This window comes from Meles meles, chromosome 2, assembly GCF_922984935.1.
Source record: "Meles meles chromosome 2, mMelMel3.1 paternal haplotype, whole genome shotgun sequence".
Lineage (NCBI taxonomy): Eukaryota > Metazoa > Chordata > Mammalia > Carnivora > Mustelidae > Meles > Meles meles.
Window position 1 is genome coordinate 106,426,922 of NC_060067.1, and position 14,040 is coordinate 106,440,961.

At 38.8% G+C, this 14,040-nt stretch overlaps 1 protein-coding gene and 1 pseudogene across 1 annotated transcript in view; one reads left to right on the plus strand and one right to left on the minus strand.

The window, feature by feature from the left end:
* Window positions 1–388: 388 nt before the first annotated feature.
* LOC123936872 lies at window positions 389–907 on the minus strand (annotated as a pseudogene).
* Window positions 908–3,478: 2,571 nt separating this feature from the next.
* Window positions 3,479–14,040, plus strand: part of TACR3 (tachykinin receptor 3) — a 76,460-nt gene continuing 65,898 nt past the window's right edge. Inside the window, exon 1 of the mRNA XM_045997972.1 lies at window positions 3,479–4,319. Within this exon, the coding sequence (XP_045853928.1) occupies window positions 3,772–4,319 (548 nt within the window). The 5' untranslated portion in view covers window positions 3,479–3,771. The remainder of the gene's footprint in view (window positions 4,320–14,040) is intronic.

Below are 14,040 nucleotides of genomic sequence, written 5' to 3' on the forward strand. Positions count from 1 at the left end.
TTTTTTTCTGGTCCAGTCCCAGAAGTTTTCACTGTAGAAGTTATTTGCAGGCAGTCTTATGCTTTCTAGCAGTAGTCTACAACTAGGCCCTAGCTTCTCTAGGACACTACACAGGATCAATTTAAATTATGTATTAGGCTAGGAGGCATTCTCTCAAATGAGTTTAAATGCACTTTATCTTTAGATAACCTACATGATATGTAAATATATATATATGCATATATATATATATATATAAACAAACACAATGCCTCTGCTCCAAGTAAATCAAGGTCAAAATAAATGAAGAGCTCAAGATAACTTCAGGTCCATTTGTCTAAGTCCTTGTGTTGTATGGATGAAAAGCAGCAGTCAGTTATGACAACAGGTGATGCATTCAAAGCAATAGCTAAATTCGTAAACATTTTTCCATTTCTAAACCATCCTTAAAGAAAAACATACATGGGGTCACACCATTCGCACAGGAGTCCAGCAGAACAACCATGCCATCTGGATTTATGTCTTCCCCAGTAAAGAACTGGTAATTTTTGAAATTAGCTAGAATGTGCTTGATTTGTTCCTCAGCTCCTGTTATAAAAGATTTTACTCTTTCTGGCCTCTGTTCTTTAAGTTTGCCTTTGATTGATTTCATGTAATCTTTGATGTACTTCTTGTAGGCGCCTTTTGTGAAGATGGTTTCGTGCAAGTGATGGTTCATGACAATAGCAACATTAGTGATTACTGTGCTTCCAGTACCTTTGCCCTCAGGGACTTCAGTGGAAGTATTTCCATCATCAGTAAATCATCAGTGTTACCCTCTGTCCTACTGATCATCTTCCCCTCCCTTCAGGCACAACCCATCTCTGATCTCCCAAATCTTGTAGATGTCGGAAAATATCTCATCATGGCTGAAGAAGTCCTGGTAACTGATCAGGAGGGCAGCAGGAGAAAGACCACTAAGGAGCTAATTTAGCCAGAGCCTAGAGCTCTGAGCTAGTGGTACAACCTGAGCAGCACTGGCAGGGAGGAGGAAGTTAGCAGAAAACCACACTCCCAAATTTTAAATGTAAAAGTATAGGATCCTTCTCTAAGAATCACCTTCTGGTATGTTACCATTTCCTCCTTCCCTCGGGAGTCTAAGACTAAGACTCTGGAGTTCTTAGAGTAATAGAGAGAGGAATTAGGAAACCAGCAGAGTGGAGTTGGATAAGGCCAAGATTTAGATTCTGGGGCTACAATGAGCAGATTACTCAACAAATTCTCTTAGGAAGAAGTCTAAGGAAGTTTCTTTCTTAGCCATTATCTTCTAAACCTTCCCATGTTTCAAAGCATAATCTTCTGACAAGTCTATTTTTTGGCACTTCATTTCATCCTTACAAAGAAATTTTTGTTAATTGAAGTAGAGTTGACACATAATATTACATTAATTTCAGATGTACAACTTAATGATTCCACAACTCTATATATTATGCTATGGTCACCACAAGTGTGGCTACCCTCTATCACCATACTTCCTATTACAATACCAGTGACTACATTCCCTATGGTATACCTTTCATACCTGAGTGACTTACTCATTACATAACTAGAAGCCTTTATCTCCCATTCCCTTTCACCCATTTTGCCCATCCTCCCTTTTCCCCACTCGCAAGCAACAGCTTGCTCCTTATATTTATGGTTCTGTTTCTGCCCTTTTGTTGGTTTGTTTTGTTTTTTAGAGTCCACATATAAGTGAAATCATATGGTGTTTGTCTTTCTCTGACTCATTTCACTTGCTAGAATATGCTCTAGGTCCATCCATGTAGTCACAAATGACAAGATCTCATTTTTTATGGCTGAATAATATTCCATTGTATATATGTGTGTGTATGTGTATGTATATAATATATTACATTATATATTGTATTATATATATTACACCTTCTTTATCCAATCTTTTATCAATGGATACTTTGGTTCCTTCCATATCTTGGTTATTGTAAATAAAGCTGCAATAAATGGAAGGGTGCATATATCTTTTCCTTACAAAGAAATTCTTTAAGAGATGTTTACAGAATCCGGAATCCAGTGAACACAATATCCTCCTGTTCAGCTGCACATTCCCATTTTCCTCTGTACTTTTATATTCCACCATCCATAATACTTGTTCTAATGTCAAAAATAAAAAATAAAATAAGGAAAATTTTTTAAAAATAATGTCAAAATACTGCTAGACTGCAGGCTCAGTGAGGACAGGGTTCATATCTGGCTTATGTCTGTAGTTTCACTGCTCCATCCCTAATACTTGGCACAGCTTCCATTGCCTGATGGGAGGGACAACTGAAACAATGAAAGAACAATAAATCCTCTACTAGGATACACAGATTCTCTCTGTGGAAGGCAGATCTAAAAGGAAAGCCATGACCTGGATCCTCCTCTTCCTCTGAAAGGAAAGAAGTCACTTGTTACACCCTTTTCACTGGGGGCCTGGGTGGCTCAGTAGGTTGAGCTTCTGCCTTTGGCTCCAGTTGATAGAGTCCTGCACTGGGTTCCCTGCTCCGTGGGGAATCTGCCTCTCCCTCTGCCCACACCCTCACCCCACTCTCTCCCTCTCTCAAAAATAAATTTTAAATTTTTAAAAACATTTTTAAATAAACCCCTTTCACTGTAAGTACTTCTAATTCTATCATTATATATATGATAATTATATATATATAAATTTATATATATATAAATCTATATATATCAATATATATCTATATATAAATAATATATAATAAAATAAAAATAACAATAATAAAAATTTCCACTCAGGGAAAAATCTGCATCTCGGGTTTCTGATTTACCCTCAGTGTATTATGACATTCCAACGTGAACAGAATCCTTCAGGAGAAACCCTAGTCTCTGTCCGGAGGAAGGCGAAGGAGACTGATTTCTGGTGACAGAGATTATAAGAGGACAAATGGGTAGAATTCGGAAGTGGGAGAAGAGAAGGGGTCTGAGAAGTGAGAACAGACACACAAGCAGAAAGTGAAGCGAAATTCCAAAGGCCAGTGACACCTACCAAAGTGTGCGTCTAGCTGTACCCACAGCCTGCAGCCGGTTACACCCACACGCGCTCTTGACAAATCTCCTAGGATCGTGCCTCCGCTTTAGAGGTGAGTGGTTTAAATTGGTTTCGAAAAGAAATGTCTGAGAGCGGGGACCTCAGCAAAGTATCTTGAAGTTAAAAGAGGAAAAAACAATCTTGCCCAGATTTTAATTACAACTATGAAAGTGCGGCTTTTCTTGAGCGTCTCAACCTGCCACGCTCCCGCTGGGTGGATACAAGTAGCGAATGAATGAAATGCGAAGAGAGGAAAGGAGCGCAATCATAGCCCACGAAGGGGTTCGTCAGCTCCGCGGCCCCCACAACGTCACCAGAGCAGCGGATGAAACGAGACTATAAAGCCCGCTGCCGCGCCTGAACCCCAGTGCTCCAGCCAGTGCCCGGGAGCTAGCGCAGGGGCAACCCCGGACTTCCCCGCTGGTGAGGGCTCTTAACACCTCTCTTCCCTCGCGTCTCATCCATCCTGTCTGCTCCAGTCGCAAAGTCCTCGGAGAGAAAGTGACTCCCCTGCTACCCATCACCTGCTAGCTCAAAGCATCTCGTAACCAGCAAGGGCAGCGGTAGCTTCTCTACCTTGCTTCCAGGCGGGACTGAGGTCCGCCCAGTAACAAAGGGACCAGGAAGCAGAGAAGAACTTCGAAGGAGTCGGCTCCGGCTGGCTGGCGGCGGTGAGTGGGGAGATCTGGGGCTGCAGACTTGCGGCGATGGGCTCTCTCTCCGCAGCCGCGAACTGGACCGACGGTGCGGGCACCGCCAGCGCTAACGCCGGGAACCTGAGTGCAGCGCTCGCCGCAGGAGTGGCGGCAGGGGCGACTCAGACTGAGTGGCTGCACCTGCTAGTCCAAGCCGGCAACCTCTCCGCCTCCTCCTCCGAACCGAGACTGCCCGCAGCCTCCCCGGAGCCTACGCAGCCCCGAGCCAACCTCACCAACCAGTTCGTACAGCCGTCCTGGCGCATCGCCCTCTGGTCCCTAGCATACGGCCTGGTGGTGGCCGTGGCGGTCTTCGGGAATCTCATCGTCATCTGGATCATCCTGGCCCACAAGCGCATGAGGACTGTCACCAACTACTTCCTCGTGAACCTGGCTTTCTCTGACGCCTCCATGGCTGCCTTCAACACCTTAGTCAACTTCATCTATGCGCTTCACAGCGAGTGGTACTTCGGTGCCAACTACTGCCGCTTCCAGAACTTCTTTCCTATCACGGCAGTGTTCGCCAGCATCTACTCTATGACGGCCATTGCGGTGGACAGGTGAGGAGAGAATAGGGAGGAAGGGGGGAGAAGGGGGAGAGAAGATCTGGGCAGTGGGATAAGTTCACCAAGTGACATGGTGAGAAGATGGATTTGATAAAAGGAAAGGGCCTAGGAAAGAGTTCTTGGAGAAAGGAGGTCACTAACCCATGGGTCCTCCTCCAACTGGCTGAACCAGTTTCTGCTTCTATGGCCTCCCCCACTCTCCCCAACCCTTGGTCCCATTAAGGGCATCTAGAGGGACTGAGAAGACCAATGAGGGAGATGGGGATAATGTGTCATTCCCAGTACGACAAACTCAGCTAGAAAGAAAACTAGCAGGTTTTCCCAAATGGCCTCAAACAATTGCTGCAAAATATATGTTCTCCATAAAACTACGTTTTGTTCTTCCTTCTGTTAGTCACTATTCTGTCTGAGAAATGGACAATAAGTCACCCCCTACCTTTCCCCCTCTCTCTGGCCTGCTGGGTTCATCCCCTCCCACCCTATTCCCTATCCTTGTTGCAAGGCCAATACTGGCTTGTCCTCCCAGTCACGGAACATCCATTAGAGGTAACAATGCCCCTCCAAAAGACCGCTTTATGCTGAAAGTTTCCACAGTATCTTGGGTTGGATTTCACTTTTAATAATCTAAATAGGCTATGAGCTGGGTACACCTTGTTCCTGGAAGATTACATACAGCCGCATGTTTCAGATGATGGAGGGAAGACCCTAAATAACAAAGGGCTTAAAAATGAGGGGCGCCTGGGTGGCTCAGTGGGTTAAGCTGCTGCCTTCGGCTCAGGTCATGATCCCAGAGTCCTGGGATCGAGTCCGGCATCAGACTCTGCTCAGCAGGGAGCCTGCTTCCTCCTCTCTCTCTGCCTGCCTCTCTACCTACTTGTGATCTTTCTTTCTGTGTCAAATAAATAAATAAAATGGAAATGCATCCCTTTAAAAAATAAATGAGAACTGCCGGACGCCTGGGTGGCTCATGGGTTAAGCCTCTGCCTTGGGCTCAGGTCATGATCTCGTGGTCCTGGGATCCAGTCCTGCGCCAGGCTCTCTGCTCAGCAGGGAGCCTTCTTCCCCTCTCTCTCTGCCTGTCTCTCTGCCTACTTGTGATCTCTCTGTCAAATAAATAAATAAAATCTTTAAAAAAAATGAGAACTGCCACATTATAGCTATTTAAGATAATTTTTAAGAATGTTCCTGCATCTATAGTGGGGATTCTGAAATTCTTAAGCAATTAAAAGAAGCCTGATAGACCTCCAATATTTGTTCCCATATTTAAGTTTTTAAAATTTCTGTTTGCACCTACTTTCTCCTATTGAACATTATGAAATATGCATACTTGTGTTAAGACAATGGTAAACCCCCACTTATAATTGAAAGCTGGTTACACTTTAATCAATAGTATTCTAAAAACCAACAACACTGGTTCATTCATCTCTATTCTGTGACAGGCAGGCAGCTGCATGGGGGACAGAGGAGGGAGAATGTGATTTTAACTTCAAGTCTCAATGTTCTTTTTTAAAAATATTTTATTTATTTATTTGACAGATCACAAGTAGGCAGAGAGGCAGGCAGAAAGAGAGAGGGGAGGAATCGGGCTCCCTGCTGAGCAGAGAGCCGGATGTGGGGCTTGATCCCAGGACCCTGAGATCATGACCTGAGCCAAAGACAGAGGCTTTAACCCACTGAGCCACCCAGGCGACCCTCAAGTCTCAATGTTCTTAACCGTGAAAAGAAAAGAGCACTTTTTCGGTATTAACAACATGTTTCAAAATAAAATGAGACTTAATATTCTTACTACATTAAGACACCATTAAAAAATAAAATAAGAAAAAACAAGTTCTTTCCACAAATCCATCCTCTGTATTTACTATTTTGAAATAGCACAGAGATATTGAAAAACATAAATCTGTAAGAACTACTGTCACATGCTAGACTCAGAGGATTAAATTGAAGGAGCAGTGGTTAGTAGCCACTAACTAGGATAAATAAGCACAAAATCACATTTTTAAAAAGCCTCTGAAACTGTTAATCTTCCCTTTATCTATGATCTTCCACGTGTATCTAACCCCTTCACTTTTGTAGGGACAGCAGTGAGTACAAAGAAGGAACACAATCAACTCCAATTGAGGAATAGAGGAAACTGCCTCTAATCTTGCTCCAAGATAGAAACAACAGTTCCTTTAGTTTGAGCATCTTCCTTTTTTTTTTGTTTCCTTTCTTTTTTTTTAATTACTTGTAAACATGTGATTTTTTAATAGGATCAGCAGGGGAATTAGCATATCATGTTATAAAATTCTCACAGTCTTCTTGAAATAATAATAATTCTTTATGAGGTTTAATGAAAATTTAGTATGTGTGAAATTGGTTTTTCAATTCTGATGAGCGAAAAGGGTTATTTTCCAGTTATTTTCCGTGAACAGTTAGACAAAATCTGAAGTGGTCTTGGAGTGATTTTAATTGATACAGTAAGACTTGAATCAATATTTAACCCAGATGATGAATGGGATGAGGTTAGCCTAAGAGTATTTGTTCTCTCTTTGCTTTATTTATAAAATAGTAACTAAAACCATGTTTGGGGAAATATTACCTCTAGGAAATTTACTGTGAATCTTTGGCTCGTTCTATAATTTGTAGTTGTTATCCAAAGATTTGAAAATGTCCCATTTTGGGAAGCCTGGGTGGCTCAGTCAGTTAAGCTGCTGCCTTCAGCTCAGGGCATGATTCCAGGGTCCTGGGGTCAAGTCCCACACAGGGCTTCTTGCTCCGCAGGGAGGCAGGGAGGCAGGGAGACTGCTTCTCTCTCCACCTCTGCCTGCCTCTCTGCCTGCTTGCGCACTCGGTCTCTCTCTTTCTCTCTCTCTCTGACAAATAAATAAATAAATAAATAATAAAATCTTTAAAAAAAATTTTAAAATGTCCCATTATATCTACGAAAATTACTGCTGTAGTGAGCTGTGAACATTCTGTTAAAATTATGGGGCAAAGTCTTATAAAATTACTCATGTGTACATAGTGAAAGCAATATATATACACTAAGTGAATGGGTGGAACATACGATCATCATAGCATAAGATATTATCCCAAGTGGCTCTTCTATAACGAGCAGAACTCCGGTTGATATCAAGGTTACATTCACGACAATGGGAAAAACTATGTTGAAAATGAGTTTGCATATTTAACAGACCTAGTATAAAGACAAAAGCTTAAAACATAACACATTTAACACACTAATTAGAAGATACAATACTAATATAAAAAGAGCAAAATACATAAACTCTCTGTTTAGAAAAAAAATGTCTAACAAACATAAAATTATGGGCTGCTTACATTCCATATCTCCATTTCTTCACCTGTTGTTTGTGCCTCAAGCTATTCAAATCTGAATTTGTCTTCCAACACCCTCTCTGAAGATAAGTTGTGAAACACAGTGGGCATTTCACTTCCTTGATTTTTCAGTAGGATTTCTACCAGGTGGCTCACTGCTTCTTGCCTTCTAACTTTCCAGGTACTCATGGTCTGTCTTCCATGCTTGTATTTCTCATTCTCTGACTCTTTGAAGTGGTTAAATACATAGGTGCCTGAATGCTAAATCCCTGGCCTGAGTTTGTTCTAACTTTGTTCTCTCTCCCCAAGTAAGTTCACGGCCTTATTTTTCACTTTTGAATAAAGAACTCCCATTTTTTTTTCTATCATCTAATTGGTTTTCTTCTGGATTGTAAAGATACATAATAATCTGTGCAGTAGGCAAATATAAATGAATGAAAAATTAAGACTGGAGAAAATATGAACAAAATTACAGTGAAGTTATAGCATAAATATTCCCAAAGTTAGAGTTCTAATCATTAATGAAAGTTGAACTTCAGCTATATCTGTGACTCTTGATAAACCTGCAAAAAAAAAATACAATTAGTAATAGAGCATATACTGTCCATAAAAGCAATACATACACATTCCTTAAGAGGTAAGGAATTTCTGGTATTGAGTTTTAAGAACTTTTTCATATGGGTAATAATGGGGTTACTGTCCTCAAACACAACTGTCACAAATGCAAAAGCTGGTCTCCTACAGGTGTTTGTTAAGTGTTCTTCTGGGAGAGCTAAAGGCAAGTGCCAAAGCAGCTTTCAGTGAATGAAGTCCTCAGGGTACCAGTTCTCTAGTTGAACAGTTTCCAGATGTTCAGGTTTGATGTATTGAAGAAATTATAAGAAGGGATAAAGTACATTTCCCCCAGGAGTATTTTTCTCACCTAAACTTTGAATATAGCTTGAGAAGCAGATAACTCAAAGTTGTGAAGTTAGGGCTAAAGCTCTCCAAGTCATCTTCCTTCCAACTCCCAGTCTCTTATCCTTATCTATCCTCTATACCAGTCTTTTATTCCAATGTATTATTTCACTCATTCATTTTGAGAGGCACATATGCACAGTGCAAAAAATAAAAAGTATAAATGTAAAGAAGTTAAATTTATGTATGCTTATCCTACTCCCCAAATATAGCCAACCTATGATCTTCATATTCACATTTCAACTCTCATCTGTGATATATTTATATAATCTCACATATATGTATGATATATATACACACATACTCTGGTGCATAGTACTTTATATACATCCATAAGCACAGATGTCCTTCCTTTAATTACTATAGTGTCACATTGTCATTTTTAATTTAATAAACTGTTCTTAAAGTTTTATTGAAAAATTATAAATATTGGACATTATTTACTGTAACTCAAGTGACCTAATCTCTGTTCCAGGCATTCCTATCTTCCTTCGAGTCCCTGAATATATGGTGCTTTATTTTTGCCATAAAGTCTTTGAACACAATTTACCATTTCAAATTCCCTTCTGCCAACTCCTCATTAGTTACATTTACTTACTCTTCTTTTAAATAATAGCTAAAATGTCACATTCACAGGGAAACCTTCCGTGAGCCTCCCAATTTAATTAGATGCCCCTTTATAGACTCTCGCAGAACATGTCAGTCATGGCAGTTTTCATATATTAAATTTCATATTTATTTTTAAGAATATTTGGTTAATAATGTCCTCTAATAGATTTGTAAACACCATGAAGACAGGTTCAATTCTGACCTTAATGCTTTTTGTATCCTTATGTTTATGACAGCGGTTTGCACACGGTAAGCACAGAATCCAGACTGCTGAATAAATGAATCATAAGAGTAATTAAACAAATGAAAATCAAAGTTTATTCAATCTCATTATAAATGAGATTCAACTCTATCTATTAAAATTGGCAGAGATTGGTAAGTATGTACTGAACAGGGCATTTTTTACATATAGTTTTAGATTGAGCCATATACAATTGTCATTTTTTACAGGTTTTTTTTTATTGTATTTATTTATTTGCAAGGGCCAGGAGCACAGAGGGAGAAGCAGTTTCCCCACTGAGCAGGGGTGGGATGGGGAGATTAGAAGTGATGAAGAGGACTACTGACGAACTATTATCAGACCTCATTAGGGACTCTGAAATCATTGGAGACTGGCAAGAAGTGGTTTACAAGTAAAGGTTACTAAGAAAATTTGGATATTTATGTTAATGTTACCATATTTATACACACGTGCCTGGAGACTTGAGAGGACTGATGTTATATGCAAACATGTGACTTTTAAATCTCATTTTGGTCTCATAGGTGCCTCATCATTTATTTGATCATTTTTGGGAGGGTGGATTTTTAATGTTCCCAGTTGTTTGAATTTTGGTTTGAAAAATATCCTTGGGGGCATCTAATGCAGCTCAGTCGGTTAAAGGTCTGACTCTTGATTTCGGCTCAGATCATGATGTTAGAATCCTGAGATTGAGCCCTGTGATGGGTTCCTACTTAGGATTTTCTTTCTCCCTCTCTCTCTGCCCCCCCCCCCACTCTCTCTTCTGCAGGAGCGCTCTCTCTCTCTCTCTCAAAAAAAAGAAAAAAGAAGAAAAAAGAGGGAGAGAAAAGAAAAATACCCTTGAATATATTGGCAAATAGAACTTCTGAAAGATTTTGACAAAATATATCCAACTGTTAGGCTAAACCTTATAAAATATTGACATTTTAAACTATAAAAAATAGTTTTAAAAAAAAAAAAAACTGGATGACTCAGTTGGTTAAGCATCTGCCTCCAGCTCAGGTCATGATCTTGGCATCCTGGGATTGAGCCCCACATCCGGCACCCTAGGGAAAAAAGAAAAGAAAAAGTAGTGTCATCACATTGGTAGAGAGCATGACAGTTTCTCTGGAGAAGGAAGCCATGTCCTTCTCCAGATTATTGTTTGGGGCATGTTACATGCAAATCTGCGGGATCCCTAAGTTACAAACTTTATCCTCTGCAGAAATTTTTGTGATGTCTATTTGTGTTGAAAGAGAATTTAGAAGAATGATCTTGTTCCTAATCTTTTTTCCATTAGCAATTTCTTAATGACCAATATTCCTTCATCTTCTACTTGTAAATGTCTCTCCTTGGGGCTCAGCTATAAATGTTATGTCCAGGATGGGAAATTGTCCATACCTCCTCTTCCCCATGCCTCATCACTGTGAGCATAAATCATTTTTATTGAGACTTGCTCACTGGTACATTAAATAAATGCTGCAAAACAGACAATTGGGGTTTCCAGCCCTGCCATTTCATTAGACTCAGTCAGAGTCTGAATCCCATTTTAAACTCAGCAGGATCTCTAACACATGAGGGATTTTTAGACTATGGATTTAACAATCTGATATAATTCCATATGTGCAACAAGGTTGATTTGCTCTGAATGGTGAGACTTTGGGGAATTTTATTTTGTTTTGTGCTTTTTAAATTATCTACAACATGCACTTCTTTTATATGAAATGAATTATTAATTAATTAAAGTTCTATAGATAGTGGCAAAGGCCACACAACAATGGGGATGTACATAATGCCTGAACTATACACTTAAAAATAGTTAAAACGGTAAATTTTATGTATGTTTTACCACAGTACGAATTTTAAAAATATTAATTAAGTAAATATTTTTTAAAGAATCAATAGTGACTTAGATATATGACAAAGAGCTGGGACTCCAAAACAGAACAACTTGAATAAACTTCGTGTAGACATTCTTGTGGTAGATATCTTATGGTAACATTTTTAAACACATTTTCTAGGCTGAATTCAAATTTATGAAGAAATCTCTGGCAAGAGAGTACTGTTAACCTTATAATACATTATTTTATAGGCTCTGAAATATTTTTCCCAGGAATTGCATAATAATATCTCAGTTGTGTGGGATAGTATAAAAGCAGTATAAAAGTCTGGCTAAAGTACAAGGATAAACTTAGTTTGGTATGTGATATAGGTTTTTAAATATTTGCTTAAATCACCATTTTGAGCTATCATTATCACTTATGAGATTTTTTTTCTTCCTATCTGCCCAAGTATCAAGCTTATTTAAAATTCTCTTTTATGCACACCTATAACTAAGGAAAATATGTATATGATTTTGGGGGGAGGGAGAGAAGATAGCTTATTTTATTTTATTCTATAACATTAAAAAAATTAATTAAAAAAATTTTTAATTCCAGCACAGTTTACAAGCAGTGTTATATTAGTTTCAGGTGTATAGTGTAGTGATTCAGCACTTCCAGACAACACCCAGAGCACATCATGACAAGTGCACTCCTCAATCCCCATTGCCTAGTTCACCTATCTCCTGACACATCCTCCAAGATAGTATTATTTTAAACCCACATTTAAGATCATAGAGTAAATAATAAAAAATAGAAAGGAATAGGAAAGTGGATTGAGAGAAGTCAAAAATCATTAAACAAGTATGTGATTATATCACTAAACAAGAGTGGTCCTAGTTTTATCCTGGAGCTGGTTTATACTGACGAGGGAATCAACTGCACACATTTCTTCCCAACTCTGCATTACTGATATTATTTTGGTAGCCTGAAATCATGGTAAGAGTTTACACCATGAAAATCTGCAAACACTAGAAATCAGAAGTTTTGTTTTCTGTTTGATTTTTTTTTTCCCAGAGTGCTTACAGTAAATCATTTACCAGCACACAATTCATTATATTTGTAGTCACTTAACAGGTATTTCATGAGTACCTTCTAAGTACTAAACATTGTATAGGTATGGTACAATTGGGATAAACAATGTAGATGTGGCTCATACACTAAACAAAACCAATTAATATATCTAGCTGAACCCTTCAGCTGTATTCCAGAATCTTAAATTCAACAACTTATTCTACATTACCATTGAGATGTCTAACAAGCAACTCAGACTTTACTGAGATTGAGATGTCTCCAGACTTTACTGAGTTCCTGACTTTCCTCCAAACTTGCTCCTCCTGCAGTTTTCTGAGGCCAAAATCTGAGCCTCAGGTCAAAACTCTTAGACATATTCTTAACTCGTCTCTTCTTTCCTATTCTATATCCAGTCCATCAACAAATCTAACACCTCTATTTTCAGAATACGTGTAAAATCTAATCACTTCTTAAGATGTCTACTGTTGTCTCCCTAGTCTTGGTCGATTCATTTCTCTCCTAACCTGTTTTCCTACTCCTACTCTTGCTCCTTTTTGGTTCGTTCTCAATGAAACCACCAGAGTGATCCTGTTAATAATGAATCTGCTCATTTTCCCCTGAGCAAAGTCTCCACTAGTTCCCCAGTTCTCTCAGGGTAGAAATCAAAGTACTTCTAGTGGTCTACAAGAATTTGTAGTAACTGGTCCTTTTTTACTCTCTGTTCTTATCTACTGTTACTTACCACTCCACCACTCTTCTCCATCGTCATTAGTCTCCTCTGTTTCAGCAATACACTAGTCATATTTCCACTTCAGGATCTTACATGCCATTTTAAAGATGCTTTCTCCAGATAGCCACATTACTCATTCCCTGTACTACTTCTTAAAATTGCTTTATTCTTTATCAAATGTATCACCTTCTGAAATACTACGTAATTCATTCATCTTTATTGTTTATTGTTTTTTGTCTGTCTGTCCTACTGGGTTATAAGTTCCATGAGGACCAGACTAGGCCTGTATTTCAATTAAATGAATGAACAATAAAGTTCATGATAACTATAAAAACGCATAATAGGGGAAAGCACATGTAGAGTGTTAGAATAGAAAAAGAAACTGTAGAAACATCTTTAAAGTACATTGTACAGGGGCATCTGTGTGGCTCGGTGGGTTGAAGCCTCTGTCTTCAGTTCAGGTCATGATCCCAGGGTCCTGGGATCGAGCCCCACATCGGGCTCTCTGCTCAGCAGGGAGCCTGATTCCCTTCCTCTCTCTCTGCCTGCCTCTCTGCCTACTTGTGATCTCTGCCTGTCAAATAAATAAATAAAATCTTTTAAAAAATAATAAAAAAATAAAGTTCATTGCACAGAGGAATATAAAATATCTCCTAAGAAACTGACTATGAGTAGTTAATATTTAAATAAAAATAAAACATCTTAAATACCTACACAGTCTAGTGCATGATTATAGTATCCAACTGAATTACATATAAAGAGAAAGACTTGGAGATTTTCAAAGCATAAGGAACAATTTTGAAGAAGACAAAATACTCATAAAATTGAGTGTTTATGTTGAATATGTACTATTAATCACAATTCAGAATTCCCAGATGAATAAACCTCTTAAGTTTAAAAGATGGTACAGTACCGTGTGTACTGATTTTTATGCCTTCAAATTGAATGGATATATGTAGGTAGTTTTTTCCAATTAGCTAACTACATGGTATA